The sequence below is a fragment of the Folsomia candida genome, unplaced genomic scaffold (genome assembly GCF_002217175.1).
Source record: "Folsomia candida strain VU population unplaced genomic scaffold, ASM221717v1 Fcan01_Sc019, whole genome shotgun sequence".
NCBI classification, from domain to species: Eukaryota; Metazoa; Arthropoda; class Collembola; order Entomobryomorpha; family Isotomidae; genus Folsomia; species Folsomia candida.
The window spans coordinates 204,733-217,172 of record NW_019091211.1 but is presented as its reverse complement, the minus strand read 5'-3'; the positions used below and the strand labels follow the sequence as shown (position 1 = coordinate 217,172).

Here is a 12,440-nt window from a genome sequence, read left to right as displayed (position 1 = left end):
ATTTCAACCGGTAATTAAGTCGTCAAAATTTAAAAATTCCCCCATTAATATGATAATCAGCAAAATTAATGACGAATGGAAATCAAAATCCACGGTTTTTGGCTTGTCATTTGAAGCTCTAACAAATTTGATAGATTATAGCTAACTTTATACAAACTAAGAGTAGATAATATCTTACGTACATATATATTGTTAAGTTAAATATAGTAATTTAGCCCTTAGTTATTGTTATTTAATCATTTAAAGTAAGTTATTTCTGTTTGTAAGCTCACGAAAATAGGCTAGTGTGCTATGCTAAAATTTCATTTTGTGCATTCCCTAGTACTAGTAAATGAGGGTAATAAAGGCTATTACTATTATTATTATATTATTAAATTTAATGGCATTTGTACAATTAACATGGCTGTACGAACTAACAAATTTTACATGCATTGCAATTAGCAAATGCTTATTTCATTCTGCAATATTCGCATTTCTACATGTCGACCAAATTGTAAATCGAATCATCAAATCGAATAGAATCATGTTTACTGACATGCATAATATCTATAATACTGATGTAAATATACATATGTATAATGACTCTTCTAACCAACGATCAATCATAATGAATGAGACAAGCTGCATGGTTTTAAAGCGTAAATTTCATTCCTTGAGGACAAATAAATATTAATCTTATATCTGTAAATACTGGGTGTATCGAAATATGTAAATAAAGCAAAGAATTTAAATATGGACAAAGCGAATAATTTACTGGTTCATGATTTTTATTCAGAAAACCAGCCACCTATTCATCTGTACAAATGCCTTTGCTCAAGTATTCCGTATTGGTTAGGATGACACATTTAAGTCCTGCCATGCAATGGACTTCACGATCAGTGGGGACGGCAACATTTATATTTATACTTTCCGGTAAAATATTATTACTTCTCATGAAACAGGTTCGCCCCTTTTCCACGGCACATCGTTCGTTGACCGAATCCCATTTGTGGTCACGATCTACGTCGCAAGAACATCTCCCCGCCACGCATGTCAAGAGGGAGGTCGAATTGCACACGTTTCTGATCCGACTAGGGCTCAATCCGTCGTGACATGAGTCATTGTGTGTGTGAACTAAAAAAAATGGAATGGTGTGTAATATACATGCATTTAGAAATCCAGTACTAAAATATTACCACACGGTATCAATAAATGATTCTACCAAAGTGGCATTGGTAAATGATACCATGCAGTAATAAGTAGCTCGGTATTAAAGTTTTGCCATATCCGTAAGACATTTTTACAGACCAGTATAATTCTTGTACCAAGCGGTAGCAATTTTAATATCAAATTTCAACAGTGTAGCAAGCAACATGCGACAAAAATAATGCATTACCTCTCAAACAAGTTGGATAACTGTTACGAGAACTAGAAGATTTATACCCGAAAAAACTGTCTGATGGGGTCGGATACGTCGAATTGCACTGACACCAAGAAAAATTTTGCAATTCTGGATTAGGAATTGGAACGCAGTTTGCATCAGTTGGACACTGCAGTCCATCATTAGCCTGCTGACACACCGACCCGATACGAACTCGACACAGCGATGTGTCATGATGATAATAGGTTTCGGTCTGGTTCGGACATGCGCAGACGCCGGAGACGCATCTTAGCCGGGAGATAGTATCGCAGTTGGAATCATTTGAGCAAATTTCACCAAATCTTTTCAAACATGACCGTCCATCGGAAGCGAGACGTTGGCCAGGGTGGCATTGGCACCTTCTTCTTCTGTTACAATATCCGGTTGCACATTCGGTTGCGCCGTCGCATTCGGACCCGAGCGAGGCGACGCAAGAATGACGGGTTGTGTCGAAACTGCTGTTCGTCAATCTGCACTGACAAGTTCCAGAGGTGCAGGTGAGACCAAGCCAGTCCCTGCAGGGCTGGAGGTTGAAGTTGTAATAATTTGAGGGGCGACAAGGTTGCCCGTAGTCTTGGTAGGCAAGCGTCTCCTGGAGTAGGTGAAGCTGCAAGAAAAATACAAGAGATAGTGTTAGTAGGTTGAGCTGCTTCATGATTCAAATACTTGAATTTATGATAAATCTTCTAAAAAATGACAGGTTTTTATATGATTTTTTTACATTAAAGTCCAAGGTGAAATGATAATTCGAAAAGCATGGAAATGTGAACAATTGTACATATGTACAAATCATTTTGCATGTAAATAATAAATCTCATGAGATTCAAATAAATTTTTAAAAAATTGGTTTTGATATTCAAATTGGTATAGGATTTCATGTCTTTTTATGAACCAACGAACTGGGTTGCATGTTGCATAACATTCTTACGTGTCACATTTTTTGACATAGTTAATACTAAAACACATTGTAATTATATACGTATGTACGTAATGAGGGTATTCATTATTCCTTCGTACATAATTGTATGTACTGTTAGCATTCTACGTATCACAGATAAAACTTGTTACGACATATACGAGATTTTGTAAGCGTCGTAAGGATTTGCCATAAAAAATTACATGCTACTTATCTTTCGATTTTAATGGAGCTTGACCCTTTATTTTTCCTTTGAAACTGTTTTACGATACTACGGATAAAAATACGAAGCAATAATGATTACCCTCAGTTTATCGCACAAATAACTTTGGGTGGCATGCTATGCAATTGACGGTACGTATTCTTAGCCAATGAGAACAAGCCAAGTATGTAGAAAATAAATATCTACTTTTCGAGCCTTTCCTTCATCGAATTCATGAGACCAGTTCATGAGATGAAATTAAATCATACAATTTTAAATTATATAATTATTAAAGTGTTAAATTATGCCATTTTTAATTTTCATGAATAAATAATTTTTGCAGCCGGGGTTACGAATTAATTTCGAATCCATTTCATATCAAACATCAAAACCCATCAGTTAAAAACTCACATGGTGAAAGCATGTGGTTCTCTTGTTCTTTTATGCAATCAGAATTTTTGCAAATGATTTGCGTCACAGGTGAACCTTTTATTTCACCACAGTATAAAACCGGGCTTTAGTAGCACTAAGGATAAGCGAAGAACATAGAACTCCGGTTTTGGTTCCTATTTTAAAGCTGAACTTTCCATAAATCAAAAATTCTCAAAAATTCGTGGATACCTAAATTTGAAGGAAAATGAAGCTTCTCCTACCCTCCTTGATTTTCGTTTTCGCCATGGTGCTGGTAATTATAAATTTTAAGTTAACATTTTTTTTACTGTTTGTCTAGTATTATTAGTCGCAAAAAATTCTGAAAGGTTACCTGGCAGGTAAAATAAAATTAAGATTCGAAATTCTACAACATTTTCGCTATTGTTCTCAGTGGCGAAATTATTGACGAAAGTAATTTTAAATTGAATATATGGCCAAATAACTTCTCAGAAACATTATCAGACTTTTGCGATTAATAACAATGAATGAACATTAGGTTACAATTTTTAACGTGTTCTTTGTTTGAAAATAAATTATATAAAAAATAACCTAAATTTCAGGGAGATACACGTGGCCAAGGTGTAATTGGTGGGGATGGGGAGACATTTCTAAATGATACAGATTCAGATTTGGTGGATGAAGACGAGCTTCAGATGCACCCCGCCGTGGTCAACGGTACGAATATGCGGCTTTATGAGTGCGTCTATTGTGGGGGATATACTAAAGCAAACTGCAGATATAGGTGTAGGTGCGCAAAATATCCATGCTATACATGCGAAGAGTACGATTGTAACTGCCACTCAGACTGTCATTACATTCGCTAAATTTCAGCTTTGATTATGTATGTATGGTTATCATAAAAACCCGTATTGGACGAATTGGTATAATCTTAATTAGGCCTAACAAAATTTTGTAATATAATTTGAGAAATAAAAGAAAATTTGTAATCTAACTTTTTACTGTCATTAAATCTGCTATTTATTAAAGAATATTTCATACAAAAATATTGGTATTTAAATGTTCAGAACTCAGCGTTCAGAAATTTTGTCGCAAGTCATCCATGAATGTGTTGCCGTGGAATTATCACACCGAGAAGTTTTATCATGCATTTGGCTAAAATATTTATCAGACGTAAATACATACATACCTCATTGCACTTAAGGATAGAAATTTTAAATTAGAATTCTACCTAACCAAACCCCTTTTATTTTCGTACTTCACTGGTTTTGCTTGATTCTGGGCTGGATGGTATCCCATGGCGTAATGTGGAACCAATTTTGCCTGACTAGTTAAACTCCAGTATGCGTCGTTTAAATGGTCCACTTTGGGCCAATGCGGAGGAACATCATGACCAAGAAGTGCGTTCTGTTCCCCGTCACCGTTAGGATTTCTAATATTGAAGGTACATAGATCTCTCATTAAATGAATAAAATATGTTGTGGGTCATGGGTCACGTTTGACATACCCTGAAAGCATAAAATTGTAGAAAATGCCGCACAAGATTCTGCTCACGTTGTGTTCTTCCTTAGTAAATTCGCCACCGTATTCTGCTCCAAAGTCGAAGAGAAAATGTAATTCGTCCGTATGGGTCACACCTTGCAATTAAAAAAGTGTTATATATAAGTACATATTTATGCAGGGTAACAAAATAAAGTTAAGATCAAACACCTTTTGGGACTAGGTGATCTCCGCCCATTTCTTCATAGAAAGTTCGACGCCTTAAAATCAAAAGATAAGCAAAATTGAAAAATACCGAGGACTGAGTTAAATGTTAAATAAACATTAATTGATAAGACTAACTCGGTATGGTAGTCGAATGAGTAGAGGTACGACGGTGTGGACGTAGTAGCGACCGATTTTGCCTTTAACAAGGTCGGAATTTTGAAGTAGAAGGCGGAATATAACTATGGATTCCAAATTAGATAATTCATAACTAAATCACTGTAAAAGGTCATTATTATTTGTGTAAAAGATGACTTACATCAACCACGTGGGGTGCAATTTGCGTGAAATTCTGCGACCATCTACTATCACCCAGATACAAGGTTATTAGCGAATCAATCGAGCCCACCGGTGTGTCCTTCATTTCACCTGTGGACACATTTTCATTTATTAAAAGACGGCCGTATTGGATGCATTTGCATATATATCGTCCATACCAAAGTGAACCGACTGAAGAAGCCTTTGGACAAATTCGTTCTGCAAATAAGTGCCATCGAGATGAGCTTTTTTTGGTTTCAGAGCTGTTTTCAGGTATCGTGAGAGGAGGAAACTCCCATCGTGTAAATTACTTCCTAGAAGATAAGGAACTTGACGCCGATTTTTGGGAAGCACATTACTCGGATCGTCCGGGACTACGATGTACTTTGGTGAAATTTTAGCACGAGATTGAATACTTGGGGCTGACTGAAAATGTTTAATATTTAGGTTTGTCCTAAGTGGGCATATTAAAAAATAACGGCGGAAGAGGTAATTACATAGAAATTTGCACCGATTCCGTCATAAATTTGGGAGGTGGTCCGGGTTCTAAGACAGGCGAGTAACTCTGATTCGTCAGATTGATTACAGTGCAGTCGCTGAGTGAATTGTTTGCTTTCATAGAATGCATTTTTGTTTAGAGTCCAACCGGCTAAGTTGTCGCCTTAAATTAATTAGCGGGAAAATTCAATACTTTTGTCGAAACAAATAGGTTAACATTTACATGTACCCGTACCACTGGCACCAATGCTGCGATGAAAGTTGAGCTTGAAAGGCTCATCAATCGGGTCGACGTAATCTGTAAGTAACCCAACCGAAGAACCACCTGCAGAACCTCCATAAATGGTAATGAGGTTTGGATCCCCACCAAAATTGGAAATGTATTTTTGCACCCATTTAATGGCCGTGATTTGATCTAAAAGGCCCAGGTTTCCGGGTGCCTGGTCCGACTCGAGGGTGAAGAAACCTTAAAGTTTTCAATTTTATTGGTTTTGAGAAAGCATAGTTATTATTTAGTGGAATGAATTAATACCAAATACGTTGAGCCTATAATTAATCGAGACAAGGACGATGTCATGCTCTAGGAGACGATGACCTGATAACATTGCGCCATGCCACCAGATAAATGATCCTCCTTTAAAAAGACAAATTTTGGTTTCATAATTTCTTTGAAACTAGTAAAATAGTGTCTCGACATATTTCAGCACGAAATTGATTTCTAAAATGATAAAATTTGCTTGTATGTAGGTCAACTAAAAGTACGTATCTTTTAAAGGGTTAAAATTTGAATATTATTCTACGAAATTTGTACACTTTGTAAATCTCAAGGTTATGACTTTCTTAATTAATTATGATACGTTCATAATTTAAAAAAATGTCTACCGTGAATAGCAACCAGAACTGGGACAGGGTGTGGGCGAGATCCCTAAAATAAATATTCGACGTGAATACCAAATTACATACAAATAATTAATTTTTCATTCATATAAAACCACTAACCGCCCTCTTAAAAATATTTAGCACGAGACAATCCTCCCTTTGCATGGCTGCAGGGACCATTGTGCTATCTCTTTGGATGCAGGCAATCTTCTCGTCCGCGCTAAAATTTCCTAACGTTCTCGGCCAGGAAGTTATCGGTGCAAATCGAAGTGGTTGTTGGGCATACGGAATTCCATAAAAGGACGCCATTTCCACGCCGAAATGAGGCAGTTCTTCTATCTTGCCCGTAATTGTTCCAACGTCTGGAATTGTGACTGATTCCTGTGCCAGGATCAGATTGCCCCTTTAAATATAGATCAGTAAATTACACGTATTTAAAATGGAAACAATTTTTTAGCTTATGTTATATAAACCCACAAGAAAGGTTGGACAACTGTGAAAACAAATAGTAAATAGTTCTTCATTTTTAAATTTTATTTCTCTAAGAATTGAAAATCGAGGATTTTTTGTGATAAAATGCGAATTTTTCTTGCCACAATTAGTTGATTTAAAACTGGGCGACTGACTGAATATCGCTTCCATTTTAGGTCGCCTTAAATAAAAAAATTTTAAAATAATGTCATCATGACGTATCTCAATATTTATTTACACACAATGGGACAAATCCACTTGACATGGTTCCGTCCTAACTTTGATTCACTCCTTCCATGCGGAAAAACCAGTTAAATCATGATTTTGCAGAAAGGGTGCATATTTCACACGAGGTGCGAGCATGATCTGTATTTCCAGTTGATAAGAGGAAAGTCCCGTTTAGTCAGAGCGATGAGGAAATTTAGGCGAGACAATATGCATCCAGTTCCAAGGGTCGATTATGTAGTCGTGATTTTTAATTATTATTATTGATTTGTTCATCTTGGCCGAGTGCAAGGTTTATATGCTGCGTGAATTATCTATAATTTTGGTGCAAGTTGGGAATATCCAAAATATTTTGGCGTGTACCTCACATTTACAGGATAGATATGGTACGTATGTAATTTAGGTTTTCATTTGTGAGAGCTGAAAGTATTTAAGGAACGGGTGGTATTCAGCTATCCCATTGATAACCAAGCATGGCGTACAATCAATTGCTTTGTGTATGTACTCGTGGTTTAGTAGGTAATTCATAACTCTGATTTTATACAAACCATATGAAAAATGAATTTTTAAAAGCGACGTGATGAATTAGTAAATTGATAAATTGAAATGTTTAAGGTGTGCATTTGTAATCCTGGAGAATTTTGTGGAAATTGAGGAAATGAAAAATATTTGATAGGAATACGTAAATATCATTGTACTTGTCGCAAACAACAGAGAAAATTTTACTAATTATACCCACGAATGTTGTGCGTAAATAAACCTTGTAATAATCCCAATTGTTTATTCTCAAATAGTCAGATACACTGTTACATTACATGCCTAAACTCGATGAGTACACAGAATACAAATCCGCCATTTATCCATAATTTCGAATTATCCTGGTTTAAATTGCTACGCCAATCGACGTTGAATTTTTCATTTATGATACTAAATAAATATGTACATAACAAGCTCGGAAAATAGTAATAAACGTGTTCGAGATGTTTAAGGTATTGAGTAAATGAAAGTTAGGGAGAAATTTTACAAGACACAATTCAGGCATGACTTTTCTTCCATGTATTATGCCTGATAACTTACTCTCATCTTTTTCTCCATTTGAGTAGAATGGATGATGGCAGCATCCAAAATCCTGGGATAAGGTGCCATATCCGTCCGATCGTACATAATACTTATCGCCCCAGTCATCCCCCTTCTGAGAGCATATGCCTCAGGATAGTAATGTGAGTCAATGTAGGCCTTATCCAACCGGACGTGATTTTCGACAAGCTGTTTCGCCACCATTGTTGGTGGCATGTCACCTCCCGCAGCACGAAGCGTCTTCCATGCCGCCTCCACCGCTGTGACGCACTGCTTGATCATGTATTCTGGTACCTTGTCGCCTGCGCAGATAGACACAATCTCTCCAAAAAACCCATCCATCGTCTTGTCGCCATTCAAATGTACCGCTTTCTTCACTAATTTTCTCAGAGCGGCCTCCTTTCCTCTCCGATCGTCTCGATACAAGCAGCGATTGACCACCCAAGCGCAAATGGCCTCACAGTGCTCACATTCTCCCGCCACGTACGGCTCAAGATGCGTTATCGTCGCCATGGGTTTCCACTGGTCGTCATGCAGCGTTCCAAGTTCTCCTGAGTGAGCTAATTCGCACGTTATGAAAGGCCCGTGATTCGATTTCGCTACAAGCGTCGCATATTTTTCATGGGTCAAATGCCTCGTTTCCGCAAGCTGGGTGTATCCCCGATAATGCGGGACGTGGGCATACCATGCACACGAGCCGGTCGCTATGTCCGTCGCATAGTCGTGACCAGCATCTCCCGCGATACATTGACAAGTCGCGACCTCATCGACAGTTGCGGCGCATGCGATGGCATAATCCTTGACAGCCTCAACTCCGCCATATCTCAACGCAAGGTGGACCTCGTTCATTGGTTCGTTTGAAGTGACATCCTGGAAAACGTCAATGATCTCGTCGTACCGGATAATAATTTCGATCGCTTTTCGGATCGAGGGACAAATTCGGGTTCCAAGTGGGATCCATTTTTCGTCGACAGGAACTCCAACGCCATTATTGAACGCGATTGCTAATTTGAAGTAAACCGGCATCGCAGCGTCCCACCATCGACATTCGAAAAACTCGCAAGGGGTAGGATTTTTATCCGTGGGAACGGAAATCTCCATTGTTCCCGCTTCACACCTCGCTAATAAGTCGGTCTTGTGATATATGAATCCCGCCAGAGTGACAACTTCATTCAGTTCGGCGGGCATTCGGGACCCCATCAATTTTATGGTGTCAATCGCAGCCGCCGAATAGGCTTCGTTGCCCCCAGTGCACGGGTCGTCGATCGATCCCACGTAATCCGCACCGGTTGTGAGACAAAGTTCCCGCCGCCACAGAGAGACTGACAAGGCTGAAGTTTCGAATCATCATCCATGCATGAATGGAGAAATAAAAGTCACGAACTGCACGTGCATTGAAATCCTCGCCTTCAGCAATTCCATTCTTTTTGTAGTAGTCGGCAATCTCTAAGCCCTCTGATCCCTTTGGAAGTCGGAGAGGATACGCGTAAAATTTGAATTTTTTCGGGTCGTTTTCATTCTTTTCGTCGACAAAGTCTTTTATAATGCGGCGTATGTTTTGATCGACTCGTGTCCCGTCGAAGTAATCCTTGCGGGCGAAGGCGGTTTGCAGAAGGGTGCTCGCCGCGGCCATATCTTCCGGATTTCGAGGTATGTGGGCCTCACGGTACGGGATGTAAGGGTCAGGTCCGTACTCGAAGTCGTTGTCGGGGTGCAGTTTTATGGCGCGTATTTCGCGGTCCACCTCAGCAAAGCCTTCGCTTAACCATGACATTGCCCAGGCGCCGTCGTTCTCCACTTTCGAGTTCTTCGGAGCTGCAACCCCTCGGACTTGTGGGGATGGATCCTCCATCCGTTTCATGATGGAGTCGAAGATTGGTTTGTAGGTCAGAAAGGTAGACATTTTGAAGCTGTGTCAAAAATATAAAACTGGAATGGGAAATTTAAGTTAGTTGATTTGAATTTTTTCTCTTACCTGTATTTCAAAGCTGAAATTCTTTATTGTGAGAGGGTTTCAGACTTGTGAGATATGATATTCCCTATGCGAGAGGGTCGAGGTATATATAGGACATTTTATGCTAATCCTATGCACCCACCCGGATTTTGATGCATGGCAGAATTATGTAATTAGCTTTTTTAGGTTACATCAATGGGTACAAACTTACGCTGTACGGAAAAAAGTGTATCCTACTTCCTTCACGCTCCTCGTAATGTCAGCACCATATTAAGTGCCTTGATCCACATGACCAACCAATATCCTCCACGTTCTGGCTATTATAGACTTGAATGTGTGTGCAAAATACAACTTCAAATAAAATTTATGTTATCAAACATCGGTTAGAAACTACTATAAATATTTTACAATAAATTACACTAAACTAAATTTTATGGCTCAGCTGTGATGATTGATGATTCATATCAAAGATATATAATATGATGATATCTGTTATATGTATAACAACTCCAATTTATACCGAGGATGAACTGAAAAATTTTAAAGATTGTGGTAGAAAATAACTTTTGGTTTGCTATTTTATGTATCTCAAATCTTTACCATAAGACGATGAGCTGTATCAACCGGATATCTAGTATGGAATTATCGTCTACCACACAAAAATACCCGAGGACTACATCGTATCTACATGTGTTATTTAGGATCAAAATTGTTCAATTTCACTCATCCGCTCTCTATATATTTACATACGTATTTGATTAACTTCAGTCCGTCGGAAACGATTAAAATTGCCCTCCTGCATCCGAATTAAATTTGTTCATCATCTCATGCAACAGGAAACATGAAAAGATTTCTTTTATAGCTGGCATGTGTATACTTACATGCCAGCGATAAAATCATGGGCTACGGAACATGATGTCAGCTCAGGGACATTTGCTACCCACTGATCCGAAATCTCTCTGTCCTTCAGTGCAAATGTCCCCACGCTGATGTCATGTTCTGCAGCCAGTGGATAAAATTTTGTAATATGTCAGACAAGGGTTAACTATTTCCCACGCATGCTAGTGTGACATGCGAAATTTGGCCCATGGAGGTTCTGATTAGCGACAGGGGTTCTCATAAGATATGACAAAATACTAAAAAAAACATTAAAATCTGGCATTGCAGACCTCCTTGTAAGCTTTCTTCTTACAGAAGCGTGTAAATTCCCTTCCTTGCAGCACATACATACATACATACGCATTATATGTACTAAAAAAGTAGTAGTAAGTAAGTACTATTTAGTAAGCATTGTGTTTAAGTATTAGAGCACGTACACAAACTGGATTTCAATAAATACATACATATAATAGCAATTAAATTTTAAGTTTGTATACCAATAAAACTTGGGGATAGTTTTAATACTTTTAAAGTCCTAATAAACTACACGGATAAGTACATACATAAATTTATATTGAATAATATTATATATGCATATATAAATTTATATTACATGCATCTAAATAATGGCATTTAGATATTTATGATATGTATGTACCTGTAACAAGGTAAGTCTAACAACAATATTGTAAATGCATTACATATTTACATATTGCTGCTCGTTACATAGTTGTCACCTTTAAACCCTAGGAAACAAAAGTAAGCCCATAACTTTTGTTTCCATGTTTCCAACAACTAGGTTTAAACAGGCGACAACTTTTGCACAACAGGGGCGATACACATTCAAGTTAAATATTTGAATTATCTAAAACACGAAGCTACGTATTAAATTATTTGTCTAGCTTGATTAATCGGAGGCACCTGCACGGGCATAGACGTAAGGTTTGCTTGAACAACACTTTAGTTGATTACTTTGAGTTTGCATGGCTTTATACAAGTGATCAATTACTGAAATTAAATGGAAACCAACTACTTCAGTCGGGACGTTGTTTATTTAAACTGCGTTCTAAGCATTTTCTGCAGTTTATTAACATCAATGACCACCTAATTTTCTGTTAGACATATCATTTTTCTAGGCACTAAATGTAAATCCGCAGTGAACTGCAGATTCAATAATTGATGCAAACAATGCAATCTTATAAACATCCGATTTATAACTGGTTTGTATTTATCCGTATCATTTTCAAAATTATGTTAGTCTTAACACTACATAAAACGGTGGCAGAAGCTCCATTTGCAAATAGAAATGCCGATATTTTGACCCGCTCCATGATCAATATCAACGCAGTGTGTGATAATCTTCGTCATTGTGACGCGGTACACGAAATTAGCGTTCGTTTGAATCTTCATAATCTGCATGAAAGTACGCTTCATCTTAAAACGTACCAGAGAGTGCGATATGTAGGAAACGAAATTAATTTGACAAACACGTTACTCAAATCCTTTACTAATTTGGATAATATTTTAT

At 37.8% G+C, this 12,440-nt stretch overlaps 1 protein-coding gene and 1 long non-coding RNA gene across 2 annotated transcripts; one reads left to right on the top strand and one right to left on the bottom strand.

The window, feature by feature from the left end:
- Nucleotides 1-218: 218 nt before the first annotated feature.
- LOC118438259 lies at nt 219-2,725 on the bottom strand. Its single transcript, XM_035858176.1, has 2 exons — nt 1,376-2,725; nt 219-1,113 (listed from the first exon to the last, which is right to left on the bottom strand). Exons 1-2 carry the CDS (start codon nt 2,052-2,054, stop codon nt 788-790), a joined length of 1,005 nt encoding a protein of 334 aa, XP_035714069.1. The 5' UTR covers nt 2,055-2,725; the 3' UTR covers nt 219-787.
- Nucleotides 2,726-2,888: 163 nt separating this feature from the next.
- LOC118438260 lies at nt 2,889-3,901 on the top strand. Its single transcript, XR_004836672.1, has 2 exons — nt 2,889-3,202; nt 3,510-3,901. It is a non-coding gene; the product is annotated as an uncharacterized LOC118438260 (long non-coding RNA).
- Nucleotides 3,902-12,440: the final 8,539 nt, after the last annotated feature.

Excerpts from the sequence above, each read along its gene's own strand:
- LOC118438259 (XM_035858176.1), bottom strand. The coding sequence starts at position 2,054 with ATGAAGCAGCTCAACCTACTAACACTATCTCTTGTATTTTTCTTGCAG. Across the intron at positions 1,114-1,375 it reads TTATCCAACTTGTTTGAGAG|TTCACACACACAATGACTCA; the intron begins GTAATGCATTAT and ends CATTTTTTTTAG.